At 34.5% G+C, this 16,117-nt stretch overlaps 1 protein-coding gene across 3 annotated transcripts in view; it reads right to left on the reverse strand.

Annotated features, from left to right (window-relative positions):
- SLC12A7 (solute carrier family 12 member 7) overlaps positions 1-16,117 on the reverse strand; it is a 271,122-nt gene that overhangs the window by 11,041 nt on the left and 243,964 nt on the right. For all 3 annotated transcript variants that reach the window (XM_075212693.1, XM_075212694.1, XM_075212695.1), the window contains exons 17-21: positions 15,785-15,953; positions 14,025-14,220; positions 12,815-12,984; positions 6,041-6,172; positions 3,400-3,507 (exon numbers count right to left, since the gene is read on the reverse strand). In XM_075212693.1, the coding sequence (XP_075068794.1) occupies positions 3,400-3,507; positions 6,041-6,172; positions 12,815-12,984; positions 14,025-14,220; positions 15,785-15,953 (775 nt within the window). The remainder of the gene's footprint in view (positions 1-3,399; positions 3,508-6,040; positions 6,173-12,814; positions 12,985-14,024; positions 14,221-15,784; positions 15,954-16,117) is intronic.

Consider the following 16,117-nt stretch of genomic DNA (forward strand, 5'->3'; position numbering starts at 1 on the left):
ATCATTTACACCTGGGCAAAACCATGTTGCATTGGAGGGGGAGGTAAATTTAAAATGTGGGGACAGATTTATAGTTAGGGTAGGGCATGTTCTAGATCAACATTAAATTTTAGTGTAATAATAAAGGTATTAAGTTTTTGTGTTAGATGAAAAAACAGTCAGTATTTAACTTATTTACAAAATAATAAACTAATTTGCACCCCTTGCATTGAAACATGGTTTGTCCCAGAGAACATTTACTCCTTTTTTGCCTTAATGACTCAGGCCCTGTATCTTTAAAAATAGTGAATGTAAAAATAGTGAATGCAAAAGATGAAACAAAAACTCACTTGACTTTTAAAAAGTCAGACTTATGCTTCTTTCAGCAAAGGTGGACTAACAGAAAGCCATATGTGACCCCCCATGTTAATAAATGCAAGTCACATTTTCCATAATAAATGTAAATACATACCAAACACCCCCACATTAGTTGGAAAATCTAGCCCTTGGACTGATAACTCGTATGAAACATTTTTGAACAGATTCCACAGATCAACATATTAAACTCAATTATTTCATTTATAGGTTTCAGGCTACAAAGTATCTTATCCTCTCCTTCAGGAGGTTTATTTAATAAAATATACTTCAACACTACAGTATGTGCACCACATTATGTATAATATAACAACTGTAACCTTTAAATCAATATTTAAAGCAGTTATAAGATCTAAAGCTAACAGTTGTTTATAGACAGTCCTAAAGAAGGACCAGGCCAGATTCACTTGTGCAATTGTGGGACAGCCGTATAAATGTCCAGAGCTTGATGCACATGCCACTGAATGAAAGTGTAATTTATATTTTTGTTAATCATTAAAAAAGTTTCACTTGTTCTATTGAAAGCCTTCTGTCTTCCATATCCAGCGCACTCCATATTTACCTAGTGAATGTCTTCCACCAACGTGGAGCTGCAGAATCCTATGGGGGTGTAGCTGGACTGTAAGTCACTTCCCACAAAGCTGGGTTTTAGTTTGTGAACCTTGCAATATGTGCGAGTGCATACTTATCCCCCCTTGGTGATTTGACTGTAAAAATGTTTTTGTTTTTTTTTTGTTTTTTTAAAAAAAACAACATTTTTATACAATAACATGCAAATGTTAAAAGAAAAGCTTCCAATGTTTCAATATCTTACAGCTGTTAATAAAATTTGGCCTTTCAGTTTAAGACGAACGTAAAGCTTCATGCCATTTTTTTTTCACTTTAAAGAATGGGGGACTGTACTTAATTCATAAAGTAAAAGACTGTGCACTATAGATCTATCAATGGATTATTTTGATCAAACCGCTAATTGTTTTGGCGGTTTGCAATTCACCTAATTTACTAGTTTACTAATTTACTAGTATTTGTGGAACTAAAGGTGCATTTGCTTACATTGTATTTTTGGACCATCAAGGGTTGATTCAATTAGCTGTGAGATTCTGTAATTTGCACACAAAATCAGCAACTATGGTACTGATAACATTTTTAATTTTTTACTCACACCTCATAGGGATGCAAGCAAAAATAAGCAATGGTCATTACCCAAACATCACTCGGAAACACATGATACTACTATGGAACCCTGTAGCTATTGGCCCCTCAGTGTTAAAGGGAGTTTAATAGGCATCGTGGACTCATTCTAAGCATTTTAAAATAATGTCCCTGTGTACAAGTATAATAGTGGAAATTTTTTATCATTATTATTTATTATATTGGCTATTTGAGAGAGCAATAAATTTTCAACCAATGGTGGTTTGTGCCCTGAGAACACAAACTTTGACAAACTCTTATAAGGATATTCCCAGCATACATTTCCACATCTACCTAGGTTTTTTAATCTAATCTAACTGGGTTTTCTAATCTCAGATTTTTGGCATAACTGTTAATATTAAAGCACTAATCTTTGTTTTATGATGCCACCTACTATTATGGTAAGTGTGGGGATTTGGCAAAAATAAAATGTAAAGTAGAAAACCCCCTTTAATATTTGGGTTTCATAATTTTACAGACAGAAAACTTTGGCTTTTTTCAGAATTGCAAACATACATAGCTCTGGTGCATTTAATAGATGCATTTTCTTGGTCTGTGTTGTAGTCATATTAAATGATGCATACACTTTTATGGGTCTACAACATTTAATTTAGAAGTTAGAACTACAATGTCTATTCTGCCAACCAATGTTACTACCTAATTTGCAATATTGTTTAACAGCTTTGATATCATTATCCTTTAACATAGTGTATCTAATGGTAGCTAAATATGCTGGAATTGAAGAGACTTTTCTAGTTAGGGGAGAAATTCAGATATGTAAATTCTATTTTATTGCCATTTTATCAGCCGATTTCAGAAGTCATTAAATTTCCAGTGCGTAATTAATATTTATTTTTAATAATTAAAAATTTATAACAAACAGATGATGACTACAGACACAAGAAAATAAGAATATATTCTGTGTTTTACTTTCTCCAGCCTTTTTTTTTATCTGTTTTTGTGAAAAACATTCTGTGTGTGTTCATTGGTTACTTCACAGGTATCAAATATTCCCTTGCTGTGATGGAACAATATAATCATTAGATTGTGCCTATTAAAACCACTTGTGAAATTAAATCCTATAATGCAAATCCAAAATTGGTCACACAACATATATTGTGAGATTTATGCACAACCACAGAAATTAGAATTTGCTATCAAAGAGCAGTATCTAATATGCACAAGGTATAAGTAAGTTTAGTACCACTAAAACAGAGGTTGACACATTTAACTTCTACATTGAAATTCTAAATCAAGAGGAATATCTAGTGATTCATCTTATTTTTTAAAAGTTTATTACTTCGAAAACGCTCCAACTTTATCTGTAACCATTATGGTAATACGAGTGACACTTGTACAGCCAGACCCCAGAAAATAGGAAGATTATAGTACAATGATCCTGTAAGTACACTTCAATAACTCTTACTTTACATAACATACAGAACATGAACGTAAACATAAGATAATAAGAGGAATAAAATGTATGGTTGGTCAGCATTTTAAAACCAAAAGCAAAAACAGAGACATCATTGAGGGACAAAAAAATCCAATGGCAAATAATCCTTGTTTTACATATGCATTTACATTAGCCTCCTCAAACAACTGCAACAATATTTTAACAAAACTACTATTTACTAAAAGACATAAAGTGTTTTTTTCGTAAGGATTTTTTTATATCCAATTTGGATATATTAAAACTTACAGCTTGTCTAGACATATTATAAACATATATATGCTTCTTTCAGGGCCCTAAAATAAAACATGAAAACATTAAATCGCAAACAACATTGTAATACACTGCAGAAGACAGGTACACAGTAGCTGTAGATCTACAAACATGGTATAAATGCTTACCTCTCTTTCTCTCTCATTCTTAGATAATTGCATTTGTTTAAGCATTTGTGATCTTTGTTCCATCATCAAAGTCTTCTCATATGTAAAGGCTGAAATATCATTTTCAAACTGTGAAACACAAAAAAAAATCCCCACAAAGAATAATGTAAGTCATATATTGAGTGGTAGGACAATCACTATACTCGCCCAAAAAGGAAAAATGCGTGATCCCAATGAATGAGCCCCACTTACCATTCAAAACATTAAATATTCACAGTGTACCTGATGGCCCCCCCTCAAACTATATCTGGCAGTACCCCCAAACATTATATCAGAAGTTACTCATACACATTACACCAGGCAATATACCACAAAAATATACTAGTGCAATGCTTTTTAAAACACAAGATATATACTCCAGAACACTGCAGAAGTGGAAAGTTACAGATAACGCAATTTGTGAAAGTTTGTAAAATGTATGCTACTAAGTAACCCAGCTTGTCAGCACTTACACTCTAGAAGGGTAGTAGAAACATGTGAAAAACAAAAACTGGTTTGGGCGGGTGCGATACAGAAATGTTCGCACTATCATTTGTTCATAAGGATACATTTGTTTGAAAAGTTGGGGAAGAATAATAGGACAGGGTGTGGCGTAAAATAAATACATAATAATTAGAACTAATACATCAACAGGAATATGCTCTTAATACATCTCCACAGACATTATTCAGTGATTTCAATTTATAAAGGTCTTTGCACATTTTGCTTAGAACATTAAATTTGCCAAAAATACTTATTGCATTATGTACACATCTTGCCTTAGCTGTATCTTGAATACTTATTTTGTCATATTTGTTGGTGTATTTTTCACAATTAACATTGTTGACATACATACATCAAACATACATATATATACATACATATATACATACACACATTTTTTTTTTTTCTTTGACTGGGCATTAAAATTTTTTGATTTTTTTTTCTGCTTGAAACTGTAGGGAAACTATAATAATTGGGAGTATTTTAACATTTAATTTGTATAATCAATTATGATTTTTGTCCACTAAGTAAATGTATAATATTTCATTTGACATTCACCATTGCCTTTTGAGTACATATGGTGGGTATGTTCTCTTCTTAGGCATCTTGTAATTATTTTACTCAAATGCACCCACCATTTATATAATTATATTATACTTGGCCTCAATAATTACATTCAGCCTGTAGCCCTAAAAACCCAATTTTTGTGTTACTCAGTAAAGAGTAGCAAAGTGCTGAAGGTGTTTTATGAAAGTCTCTTAATGAGTGAATTCTTAGTGTGTAATTCCTGCACTGGTGCTCAGTAGGAAGTGACAATACTTGAAAATTGGATGAATATGGAGAAGGGCATATAAAAGTAGACAACAAGAAAACTTCAAGAAACGGGCCTGAGTTATTAAGGAGAGTAAGGCAAATAAGTGAGTAAATGTTCTCTGGAACAAACCATGTTACAATTCAGGGGGTGCAAATTAGTTTATTATTTTGCACATAAGTTAAATACTGACTGTTTTTTCATCTAGTCCACAAATACTCAATAGCTTTATATTTACACTGAAATTTAAATTTATTCTAGGACATGCCCTACACCAACTATTAATCTGTCCCCACATTTTACATTTATCTCCCCCTCCAATGCAACATGATTTTGCCCAGGCGCAAAGCAACGCCTTTTTTATGCTTTGCTCTCCTTAATGACTCAAGCCCAACATGCTTGGGCAATGGGTTTTATGGGCTGCTAAGAGTCAGGGGAATTTTAGGAATAGAAATTAATGGAGAAAACAGTATGAGCTCTATTTTACATACAGTAGATTGAGCTCCATAATCTCCTTTTACCACAAATTGACGCTTACTGCACCGATATCAGTTGTAAAAGAATATAACAATAATCATGTACTTGCCAGCAATAGAAATATACAATACAAATATGTTCATACTGAAAAAGTATGCATGACCTCACATGTGCTTTAACTGATCAGGTAATTTAGTTTGGTATAGGCAGGGCCGCCGAGAGGGGGGGGGGGGGGAGCGGGTACTAATTTACACGGGCCCGGCATGTCAGGGGGCCCGGCCCGGGCCCTTGCGCTGTTGATTTATTTATTTTTTAATTTTTTTTTACGTTTTTTTTTTTTTGCGGCGGGGGGGGGGGGGGGGGGATGCTCGGTCGTTAGTGGGGGGAGCAGGCTAGTTTAAAAAAAGAAAAAACATATGCAATTTTTTTTACCATACTCAACTATGAGGGGGGCCCCATGAATTTATTGTACCGGAGCCCTGAATTCCTCTTGGCAGTCCTGGGTATAGGTATTAGAGTGTTTCTGTCCAGATGACTATATTTTACCACTGATATGTTGAGGGTTAGTTGTTTTACAAAGGATTGTTTGTCACAACAGGTATAGACCTAATTGTGGAAGGATGTCCCCTGGTACCACTCACAGATTTCCAGCTGGATTCATTTTGAGTGCCCATGGTGACTTTCTGTCTTGTGGTTAATGTGGAAAGTTCATCCAAATGTAAAATATGATACTGAGTACTATGGATGTTACTTACATATCTAACACGAAAGCACTTCTAAACTGATACGTTAGAGAAAATTATTTCCAAGACAAGGTAAAGAAAAACAAACCATTTCAACCACTTCAACTTCAGCATCAAGGCGTAGATGATACAGGAACATCTGGAGATCTTTTTTCATCTGAATACTGTTATCATCCATTTGGGCAACAGTAAAAATGCGCATTCTGCACTTTCTCCAAACCTAAAACGTGGATCAGCATATAAGTTCTAAATATTTGGTATCATATATTAAGTTATTAAAAAGCCACAATAAATGTTGCATACTTTTCTTGTCCTCTCTGTATGAATGTATGTGTACTCTAACAGGCACAAATACTTATTATATAACTGTATTTTATACACATAAAACCTAGCATAGAATTATAAAAAGTTGTGCAACGTAGTAAGGTATGTAAATAACAAGGAATTAGTTACCCAATGTAAGTATTTGTAGCAATATTTATACAAATGTGCTTATCTGATTGTGAAATCACAATATACCATCATATCAAAAGTTGCATTTCTGATAGAGCGAGATTACATGGTAATAACCTGTTAAAACTGAAAAACCTGGGATGGCCAAAGGTGAAGTATTCTAAAACAATATTTATCTGCAAATTGCACAATTTAAACAGTTTACAAATTATAGAATGGGAAACACTTGTATGCATTTCCTGAAAGAAAGAAGCTTAGTCTTTACAACATGAAAGGCCAGCCTTGGAGACAATAGATCGCCTCACAAGAATGAATCTAGAAAGAGACATTCATTACTTCCGCTACCAATGTAAAACAGTTCATTTCTACGTTTTACCATAAGAAATCCGAAATGTATAGGGTAATTGGTCAGAATTAAGGTGTACCCATGAAATCAAATACTATGCCAAAAATCACTGATTTGGAAAAGAAAGAAAAAAACCCATAAAATAACCTTTATTAAATTCAATTTAAAACCAAACGTGAAATATTAAAAAAATTGAGTCAGTGGAAAGCTCAGGTTTCTTAATAGTGGTTTGTTATTATTTACAAGTTTTAATCACTTCACTAAGCCAGCTCTCTCAGTGGTAGTTTGAAACTGAAATGTTACATGTTACAAATTGGAACTACTGATATATTAATAGTTAGTATGTGTCTCTCTATTAAAATTAATGCTATTCTTGGGGGAACATAGTTTATATCCATAGTACGGTCACTATAAATTCAGTATATCTGGTATGCAAATATCTCCTGTCACTTATGGCATGATCCGATATCAGGCAGCAGAGTATGTGGCCATATGCTTCTGTATTTCGAATAAAGTAAGGTTAACATTCAGACTAGAGGTGCTTGAACAATCTGTTACAAAATTGCAGAGCAAGCAGAGTCATAATATAGGATTGTAATATTCTCAAATAACAGTCCTCGAGTTCAGATCGTCTAAACTATAGAAACTGCAGTAACAGGAATAATTTCAATTAGCCAAAATTTCCTAATACTAGTGCCAGCTTGATCAACGGTATTAGGTTGCAGATGTACATAAATTTATAAATTCATCTAATCAATCGTGTAGTATAGGCTTGTAAATAATTTTGTCGATATGGAACATCTATGAAATAAGCCGTTAATTGATGTGTGTAATGAATCCAACACAAGTGCCAATCCCTATAAAGGTATGAAACTAATTCAAACCTAAACTATACAAACTGCCCTAGTTATTAATTAGATATCGACCGTATATATAGGTTAATGAATTAAAAGACTCCAATTCAAATCAGATCTGTCTCGTCTATATCCTATATGGGTAATTAACCCAGCACATTCCCGTGTTGAAATGTTTCAGTTAACCATGGACCTACCAACAAATTTTAAATACCACGGCTGCATATACAAAATAAAACTAATATCACTGCAACAGAATTCTATTAACCTATCTGCGGTAACAGGAATAATCGCATTTAGCCGGAATTTCTTAATACTAGTGCAAGCTTGATCTACGGTATTAGGTTGTAGATGTACAAAAATGTTAAATTCACGTAATCAATCAACTAGTATAGGCTTGCAAATATTGTTATCTGTATTGAACATCTGTGAAATTAGCGGCCAATTGATATGTGTGTAATGAATCTAACACAAGGGCTAATATCTATTAAAGTGTGGAACTAATTCAAATGTAGAATATACAAACAGCCATAGTTATTTATTAGATATTTAAACCGTGTATGTAGATTATTGAATTAGAAGACTCCAATTCAGATCAGATCTGTCTTGTCTATATCTTATGCGGGTAATTAACCCTGCACACGCCTGTGTTGGAATTTTTTAGTTAACCATGGACCTGCTAACTAATTCTAAATACCACGGCTCCATATATACGTAATGAAACCAATATCGCTGCAGCAAGATTCTATAAACCTATATAAGGTCTCATAGAAGACGATGTGAAGATGATTAAAGCCTGGCTTTTAGTGCATTGCCTTGATCCCTAAAAAGGATTACATGTGCATAGAGTCGATGCCTAACTAAAACCATGGTTTGAGTTTATTTTCAGAAGGGTAGTAGAACCTAATCTCCAGAGGTAATATTCCATGACTACATTAAAACCTAACGTACATTTCGCTAGAACGCTTCATCTTTTTGCCTCCAAGATGAAGCGTTCTAGCAAAACATACGTTGGGTTTTAATGTAGACATTCTTGTCGAATTTATTGATCATTTGAACAGTAATCAAATGAATCTCAAACTTACCGCTGATATTAATTCTGAGACAGTCACATTTCTAGATGTAACGATATTTGTCACAGATCAAAAATAACTATCTAGTGAGATCTTCATAAAGGAAACAACAACTAACAGCATTCTCCATGCCTCTAGCTCTCATTTCCCTGCAACAATCCGCAGTATTCCTAAAGGTGAATTTCTTCACACTAGAAGGAATTGTGGTGATTTAGCCATCTTTGATAAAAGAGCAAATGAATTACACAAAAGGTTATTAAAAAGAGGTCAGAATTTGATCAAAAAAGCATATAGAGAAACAAGAAGTGTGGAAAGAGACTCTCTTATCGTTCCACAACGGCGACAAAAATCAGAAAATGCTACTGTCAGATTTATTAGTACCGTTTATAATAAATGGCGGACAATCCAATCCATTCTACAAAAACACAGTCATATTTTGAAATTAGATTCGGATCTCCAAGAAATAATAGGAGAATATTTACCTGTTGGAAGAGATCTAAGAATTTGCGTCATTTGTTTGTACACAGCCACTTTCAGGATAATTTGAAACAGAAAACAGTTAAAACAGCATTAACTGGCTTTTATCCTTGTGGCAAGTGTAAGGCTTGCAAATACACAAAGAAAACTAATCAATTTGTAGATAAATTTGACAATTGTCATATCATCAAGAGTTTTATCAACTGCGACACACAAGGCATCATATATTGCCTGTCTTGTCCTTGTGACTCAAGGTACATTGGAATGACTAGCAGACCATTTAAACACCGATTATTGGAAGATATTGGTAATATTCGCAATGCCGCACAAGACAATAAAAAAATGAAAACCTTGACTTCGGTAGCTAGACACTTTTTAAAGGCACATGATAGTAATCCTAAATATCTAACAGTGTTTGTAATGGAAAAAATTAACCTTGGAACTAGAGGAGATATGAAATAGACACTGTTAAGACAGGAAGCCAAAATGGTTTTCCTAATGGGGACAATATATCCCAAGGGATTAAATGACAGTAACAATTATACAATTTTTCTTTAAATACTACTACTAAGATCAGGATAATAAATAGCGCAAAACATATAAAATCTTTATTAGATTCTAGTATAGTATGTTAATACATCTGGGCAAAATTAAAAAATTATTATCTTTGTCCTTGCTAAACCTCTTTTTTTTTGACAGTCCAATATACTTATAGAGTCAACTGCTCATTACAACTGTATGTGATCCATATTTCTAGAGACTGGCTCTAGATTGATCATAATTAGAGGAATGTACCTGATAGAAATTAAATTATATTTCCTTGTAGGTAGTTAAGATCCACATTATAAATAGTAGTTATTATACATCAGATGGGTAGATATTGATATTATATGTGATAATAGTGCCAATTATAATTTATTTGCATATTTTAGAACTTCCACTTCAACTTAATATTTGTTAATAATGAACAACAGAAATAATAAAAACTATTATAATAACCACATAAATTAATATAAACAAATTACTACACATTTATAATCCGCTTACTTCACTATTTCACTTTTTATATTTTTTACATTCATAGTTTTGTGGAGGTTTGGGAGGCTTACAAGGCAGACTGGTGGTAATAACATAAAAAAAACCCACTGAGTTGAGTAACCTTAACAAACAAATCAGTTGATGTTCTAAGCACCAATTTATAGCTGAGCTGTGGCCTTGCTAGTATCAGTGGTTGTCCCCCCCCCCCTCCCTCCCTCCACAGCTGGGAACTGAAGCATACAGATAAAGAAATTAAACTCGTTACTGTTGATGGGAGAAAGAAGACTACTGCTATCCAAATAAGGACTGGGGGCATTGTTGAATATGTTATGCTGTAGCTAGCAGCAACATATGTTATATTCTTAAAAGACTTGGGAGGAATAATCAATGTAGTGCCGCAATAAGCTCTATAAAAAGGTGATGCAAAATAAATGACCTCAGCTCAGAATCCTAAAAGGATAAACTTGTGTGTGTCTTGATTACTGGACTCCCAGTGAACTGATTTATAATAAATCACAGACAAGCTGAAGGAGGCTGATAATTGAAAGAAGAAGTACCTTAACAATTTGGTAATTTCTTATTGTTGATACTTTTATACTAGGTATCCTGACACTGTCACTCACTTGTTTTCATGCCATATGGAGCTACTGAACTGCCTTATTCATTTCACTCTTTTTATGTGATTATAATTTAGTATATAACTGGCCAGTTATTGGTTCCATTTATTATTTATCTCTCCATGCCACCTGCATCTGTAAAGATCGCAACTAATCTTGTTTATAATGACTCGTTTTACAATTGTACGGACATGACACTTGTTTGCTAGTATCTATAACAGTAGTAATCTTAGTCCTACTTAACCCAGGTTAAATGAACTTCATTCAATCATTCGAGTACCGGTTATTTTCAACTGTGTTTTCCATAACATATATTATCATCACTGTGGACCAATAGGAAGTCCCCGGGAGGAGTTTAAGATTTTCTTACTATAAATTGGCGATTACTCTTGTCAATCTTTACCTCTCTGTCTGTATGTATTACCCAGTATTGTATTATTAATGTTTGTTCTGAATTGTAAATCGCTACGGAATTTGCTGGCGCTATATAAATAAATGTTGATGATGATCTTTATGCCCAACCCCCGTTTTGATTGGAGGAGACATTGTACGTTACTCACTTAGTCCCTCACTGACAGTATTTAATAGCTGTCAGAGCAGTTCTTCGGCTTGCCATGATTAAGCACACACAGCGAAACGCGCATCGGTGTCTCGCTGGATGCTCCTACTTAAATCCAAAGTCAGTTGGAGCTAATGATAGGTCGTAAGCAAGACACCTCCAATATATCTACAGACAGAGTTTACCCTGTGTAACAGAGGAGAGGAAATTTGTGCTAACTTCATATATCTGCCCACTGTTCTCTTCTTACACCAGACGTGGTTTATGGATTGATTTCTTTGGAGGAATTTTTAGGAGGAATCCTACTGATAATAATAGCAAACAACATACATTCTTTTCATATAAGAATTTTCCCCTGATTACATTGAATATATGGCTATTGGTGCATCCAGTCGATTTGAATGCACACATATGTTTTTATAGAGTATATCTTTATAAATCTCGCTGGTTTTACATTTACCAATAAAAGTTAGGTTTTATAAAGGATCTATGTTATTCTTTATTGGTTTATTAGAGAGCTCCAGTGCACCTTATAATCTTCTCTCTGTTTTACACATTTATACATTACTTGAGTGATAGGTTGCACCCCATATGGCAATCAATGAAAGGTTTTTACCTGCTTAATAGTGAGGTATTGGGTTGCTCTCGATCATTTGTGCGATAGGATTATTTTTGTTTCTGTCTAATTCTTTTACTATTATATATGGATCATCAATAACCCACATACAGTTTAAATATCTAATAAATAAAAAGAGCTGTTTTTATATTCTACATTTGAATTAATTCCTTCATAGGGATTAGCCCTTGTTTTATATTCATTACACACATATCAATTAGCGGCTAATTTCACAGATGTTCAAATACTGACAAAATATTTACAAGCCTATACTAGTTGATTGATTAGGTGAATTTATAGATTTATGTACATCTACAACCTAATACTGTTGATCAAGCTGGCACTAGTATTATGAAGTTTCGGCTAATTGAAATTACTCCTGTTACTGGAGTTTTTAGACGATCTGAATTTGAGAATATTACGATCCTATATTATGACTCTGCTTGCTCAGCAATTTTGTAGCAGATTTTTCAAGCATCTCTAGCCTGGATGTTAACCTTACTTTATTTGAAATACAGAAGCATATGGCCACATACTCTGCTGCCCGATATCGGATCATGCAATAAGTGACAGGAGATATTTGCATACCAGATATACTGAATTAATAGAGGCTGTCCTATAGTGACCGTATTATGCATATAAACTATGTTCCCCCAAGAATATCATTAGTTTTAATAAAGAGACACATACTAACTATTAATATATCAGGCAGACCAGATAGGCTGAGTACAGTGTCTTACAGTGCGTTAGTGTCTTTGACAGCTAGCAAAGTGAAAAAGTATTTTTACTCTTAAAACATGTGGCTCAAAATCAGATAAAAATAGCCTACCTTATGTTGGCGTAATAAGAAAGGCAACAGCATTAGCATCCCACCATCATGAACAATCCACCACACATCAATATTTCCTTCACTAAAACGCTCCTGATTTGTAGGAAATGAATCAATATTTTTTGCCACAAGTAAAGCTTGTTGAGCTGTTGTTGCATCTCGTACTGTATCTGTTGATACATAAGATATGTTTGATTAGGATTTTTGCTGCGGTTATAATTACTGATTTGGGTCCTAAATGCGGTAATTGAGTCAAATTAATTTAGCTGAAAAGGAAAAATACAAGGATCACTTTCTATAGCAAATGCTAACCTACCATTATTGATAGTAGCTAAAGCCAAAAGTCCAGTCTCTAACTGCCAAGGTAAAGCATAGAATACTTTTTATTCCCCCCCCCCCCCACAAAAAGGAAGAAAATAAATAATGAAATTGATATTAATAACTGCACACTAGAAAAAACGAGGCTCAATCAGGAACATAAAGGGAACACAAAAAATCTTGCAATTCTATGAGCAAAAAAAGGTAACATACCTATACATATACATATAATAAAGTGTCTGTTTCCACTTTAAATTTTGAATTTAGTTCCCACATATTGATACAATGCATATATTCTGCTTTATAAGGCAAAGATTACTTTTTATTAAAAGTATCCTCATGTAATTGTGTTTAATGTTTTTATATTTGGATTCGATTTCAAGCAGGACACTGCCCGTGTGGATTTTGTATGTTTTCCCTGTGTTTTTGTTGATTACCCCTAGATGCTTAGGTTCCTCCCACAGTCTGGAAACATACTAATGGGTTAATTGGCAGCTGACAAATATGGACCCAAGAATGTGTGTGTGTGTGCGCTTGAGTTGCAGAGAATTTAGACTATAAGCTCCAATGAGTCAGGGTCTTATATGAATAATTAATGAAACATGTGCTGTACTGTGCTGATTTTAATTCACATCCTACTTGAGTATGGCCACTGTGAAAGTGGTTACTCAACTCTGTTAAAACAGTTCACTCCATAAATTAACAGCTCATTGCAAAAAATCATTAATACTAACTAATGTATTTCCCCATTGACCAGTCCTTGGAATAACATACACCAGATTTAAAGACAAAGTTTTCTTCACTAGAGAGCAATTAAGTAACAGTGGAGACTATTCTGTAAATCGAAAAAAAACCCAAAAACAATGGGACAAAGAAAAGTAGAGATACACACCTACAAAATTTTTCCAGCTGTACGGATTGCTTGGTTGTTTCCATGAATATGGCCAAGCCATCAAGACCGTGTTGTGTTTCATGCCACCAAGACCTGCCGACTGTATCAAGTGTGACATCCCATCACGTAGACTGGATGAAACAACTAGCTGACAAAATCCTTTGGTCTTCTCTGTAGTCATTAAAGCTTTAATATTCTAAGTAAATAAATACATTTTTAATAGATTTGTTTTCATACTTACACACACACACACAAACAGTCGCCAATACATAGGTATACAATTCTAGCACTTTGCCCCTCAGAATTGCCTGAACGCTTTGTGACATTGATTCAACATGGTGCTGGAAATATTCATTTGAGATTCTCCTCCATGTTGACATAATAGTTGCTGCAAATTTGTCATCTGCACACTCATACAATGAATTTCCCATTCCACTACATCCCAAAGGTACTCTACTGGATTGAGACATGGTGACTCTGGAGACAATTGGAGTACACGCAACTGACTGTCATGTTTGCAGAACCTGCACAAACACACGTTGATTATAATAAATACATACAGTGATCAGCCACAACATTAAAACCACCTGCCTAATATTGTGTAGGTTCCTCTTCTGCCACAAAAACAGCTCTGACTCATCAAAGAATGGACTCCACAAGACCTCTAAATGTGTCCTGTGATATATGGCACCATGAAGTTAGCAGCATTTCCTTTGAGTACTGTAAGTTGTGAGGTAGGGCTCCATGTCTTTGACTTGGCCAAGTCAACACCTTGAACTCTTTGTCATGTTCTTCAAACAATTCCTGAACAATTTTTGCAGTGTGGCAGAGGCACTGCCATCAGGGAATACCATTGCAATGAAGGGGTGCACTTGGTCTGCAACAATGTTTAGGTAGGTGGTACATGTCAAAGTAACATCCACATAAATGCCAGGATCCAATGCTTACGAGCAGAAAATTGCACAGAGCATCATACTGCCTCCGCCGGCTTGCTTTCTTCTCATAGGGCATCCTGGTGCCATCTCTTCCCCAGGTAAATGACGCACACACCTGGAAGTCCATATGAAGTAAAAGAAAACGTAATTCAGCAGACCAGGCCACCTTCTTTCATTGCGCCATGTTCCAGTTTTGGCGCCCAAGTGCTCATTGTAGGCGATTTCGCCGGAGGACGAGGCAGCACTCTCACAGGTTTGTGGCTACGCAGCCCCATATGCAGCAAGCTGCCATGCTCTGTGTCTTATGACACCTGGCTATCATAATCATCATCAACTTTTTCAACAATTTGTGATACAGTAGCTCTTCTGTGGGAAAGGACCAAATGGGCTAGCCTTCGCTATATGTGCGCGTGTATAATAAATATATATATATATATATAAAAACACAAGTCGATTACCACTTACCATCATCATTATACATTCAATACAGATATGGGATCTTTTGGCAGAAATGTGATACACACAGATATGATTACCAAGAGTTTCCTCAAACAGTCACTGTGGAGCACTGAACACTGCTACACAAAGTAATAACAAGGTCAATGTTTACCAATATAGAGGAAGCTAATGGTCATGTTAAATTTAATTAAGTAGATTAAGCACACTGCTCCAAAATTAACATTACAATTCCAATTTCTATGGAAAACTCCCAAGCATGAAAAATAATCTTTTCCACACCTACATTTTTAATGGCTGAGTGTTTCACATCACCGTTCTGATAGACAATAACAAAGAAAATTAATCAAACAAAACTAACATACTTACTTCTTCACCTTTCTGTGCTTCTACATATTTATCCAGAAATGTTCCTTGTAGCACAGAACCCACAATTGTCAGTCCTTTGCCAGCCTTTAGCTGAGCAGTTAGTGAAAGTAATCTTGGATGCTTTACATTCTGCTCAGAATCCAGGTTCAGTAACACCAACACCTGAGGTCTGAAAAAAATTTCCATGATTTTTTTGGTATTCTGTTTAACAACTAAATTTCCCAATAAAAAGATGCAAATATCTAGAGTAAGTTGCCATTTAAAAAAAAAAAAAAGAAAAGAAAAAAAGGTATTAATAATAAAGATAATATTAAAAAACCAAATGACAAGTGC

The sequence above is a fragment of the Mixophyes fleayi genome, chromosome 5 (genome assembly GCF_038048845.1).
Source record: "Mixophyes fleayi isolate aMixFle1 chromosome 5, aMixFle1.hap1, whole genome shotgun sequence".
NCBI classification, from domain to species: domain Eukaryota; kingdom Metazoa; phylum Chordata; class Amphibia; order Anura; family Limnodynastidae; genus Mixophyes; species Mixophyes fleayi.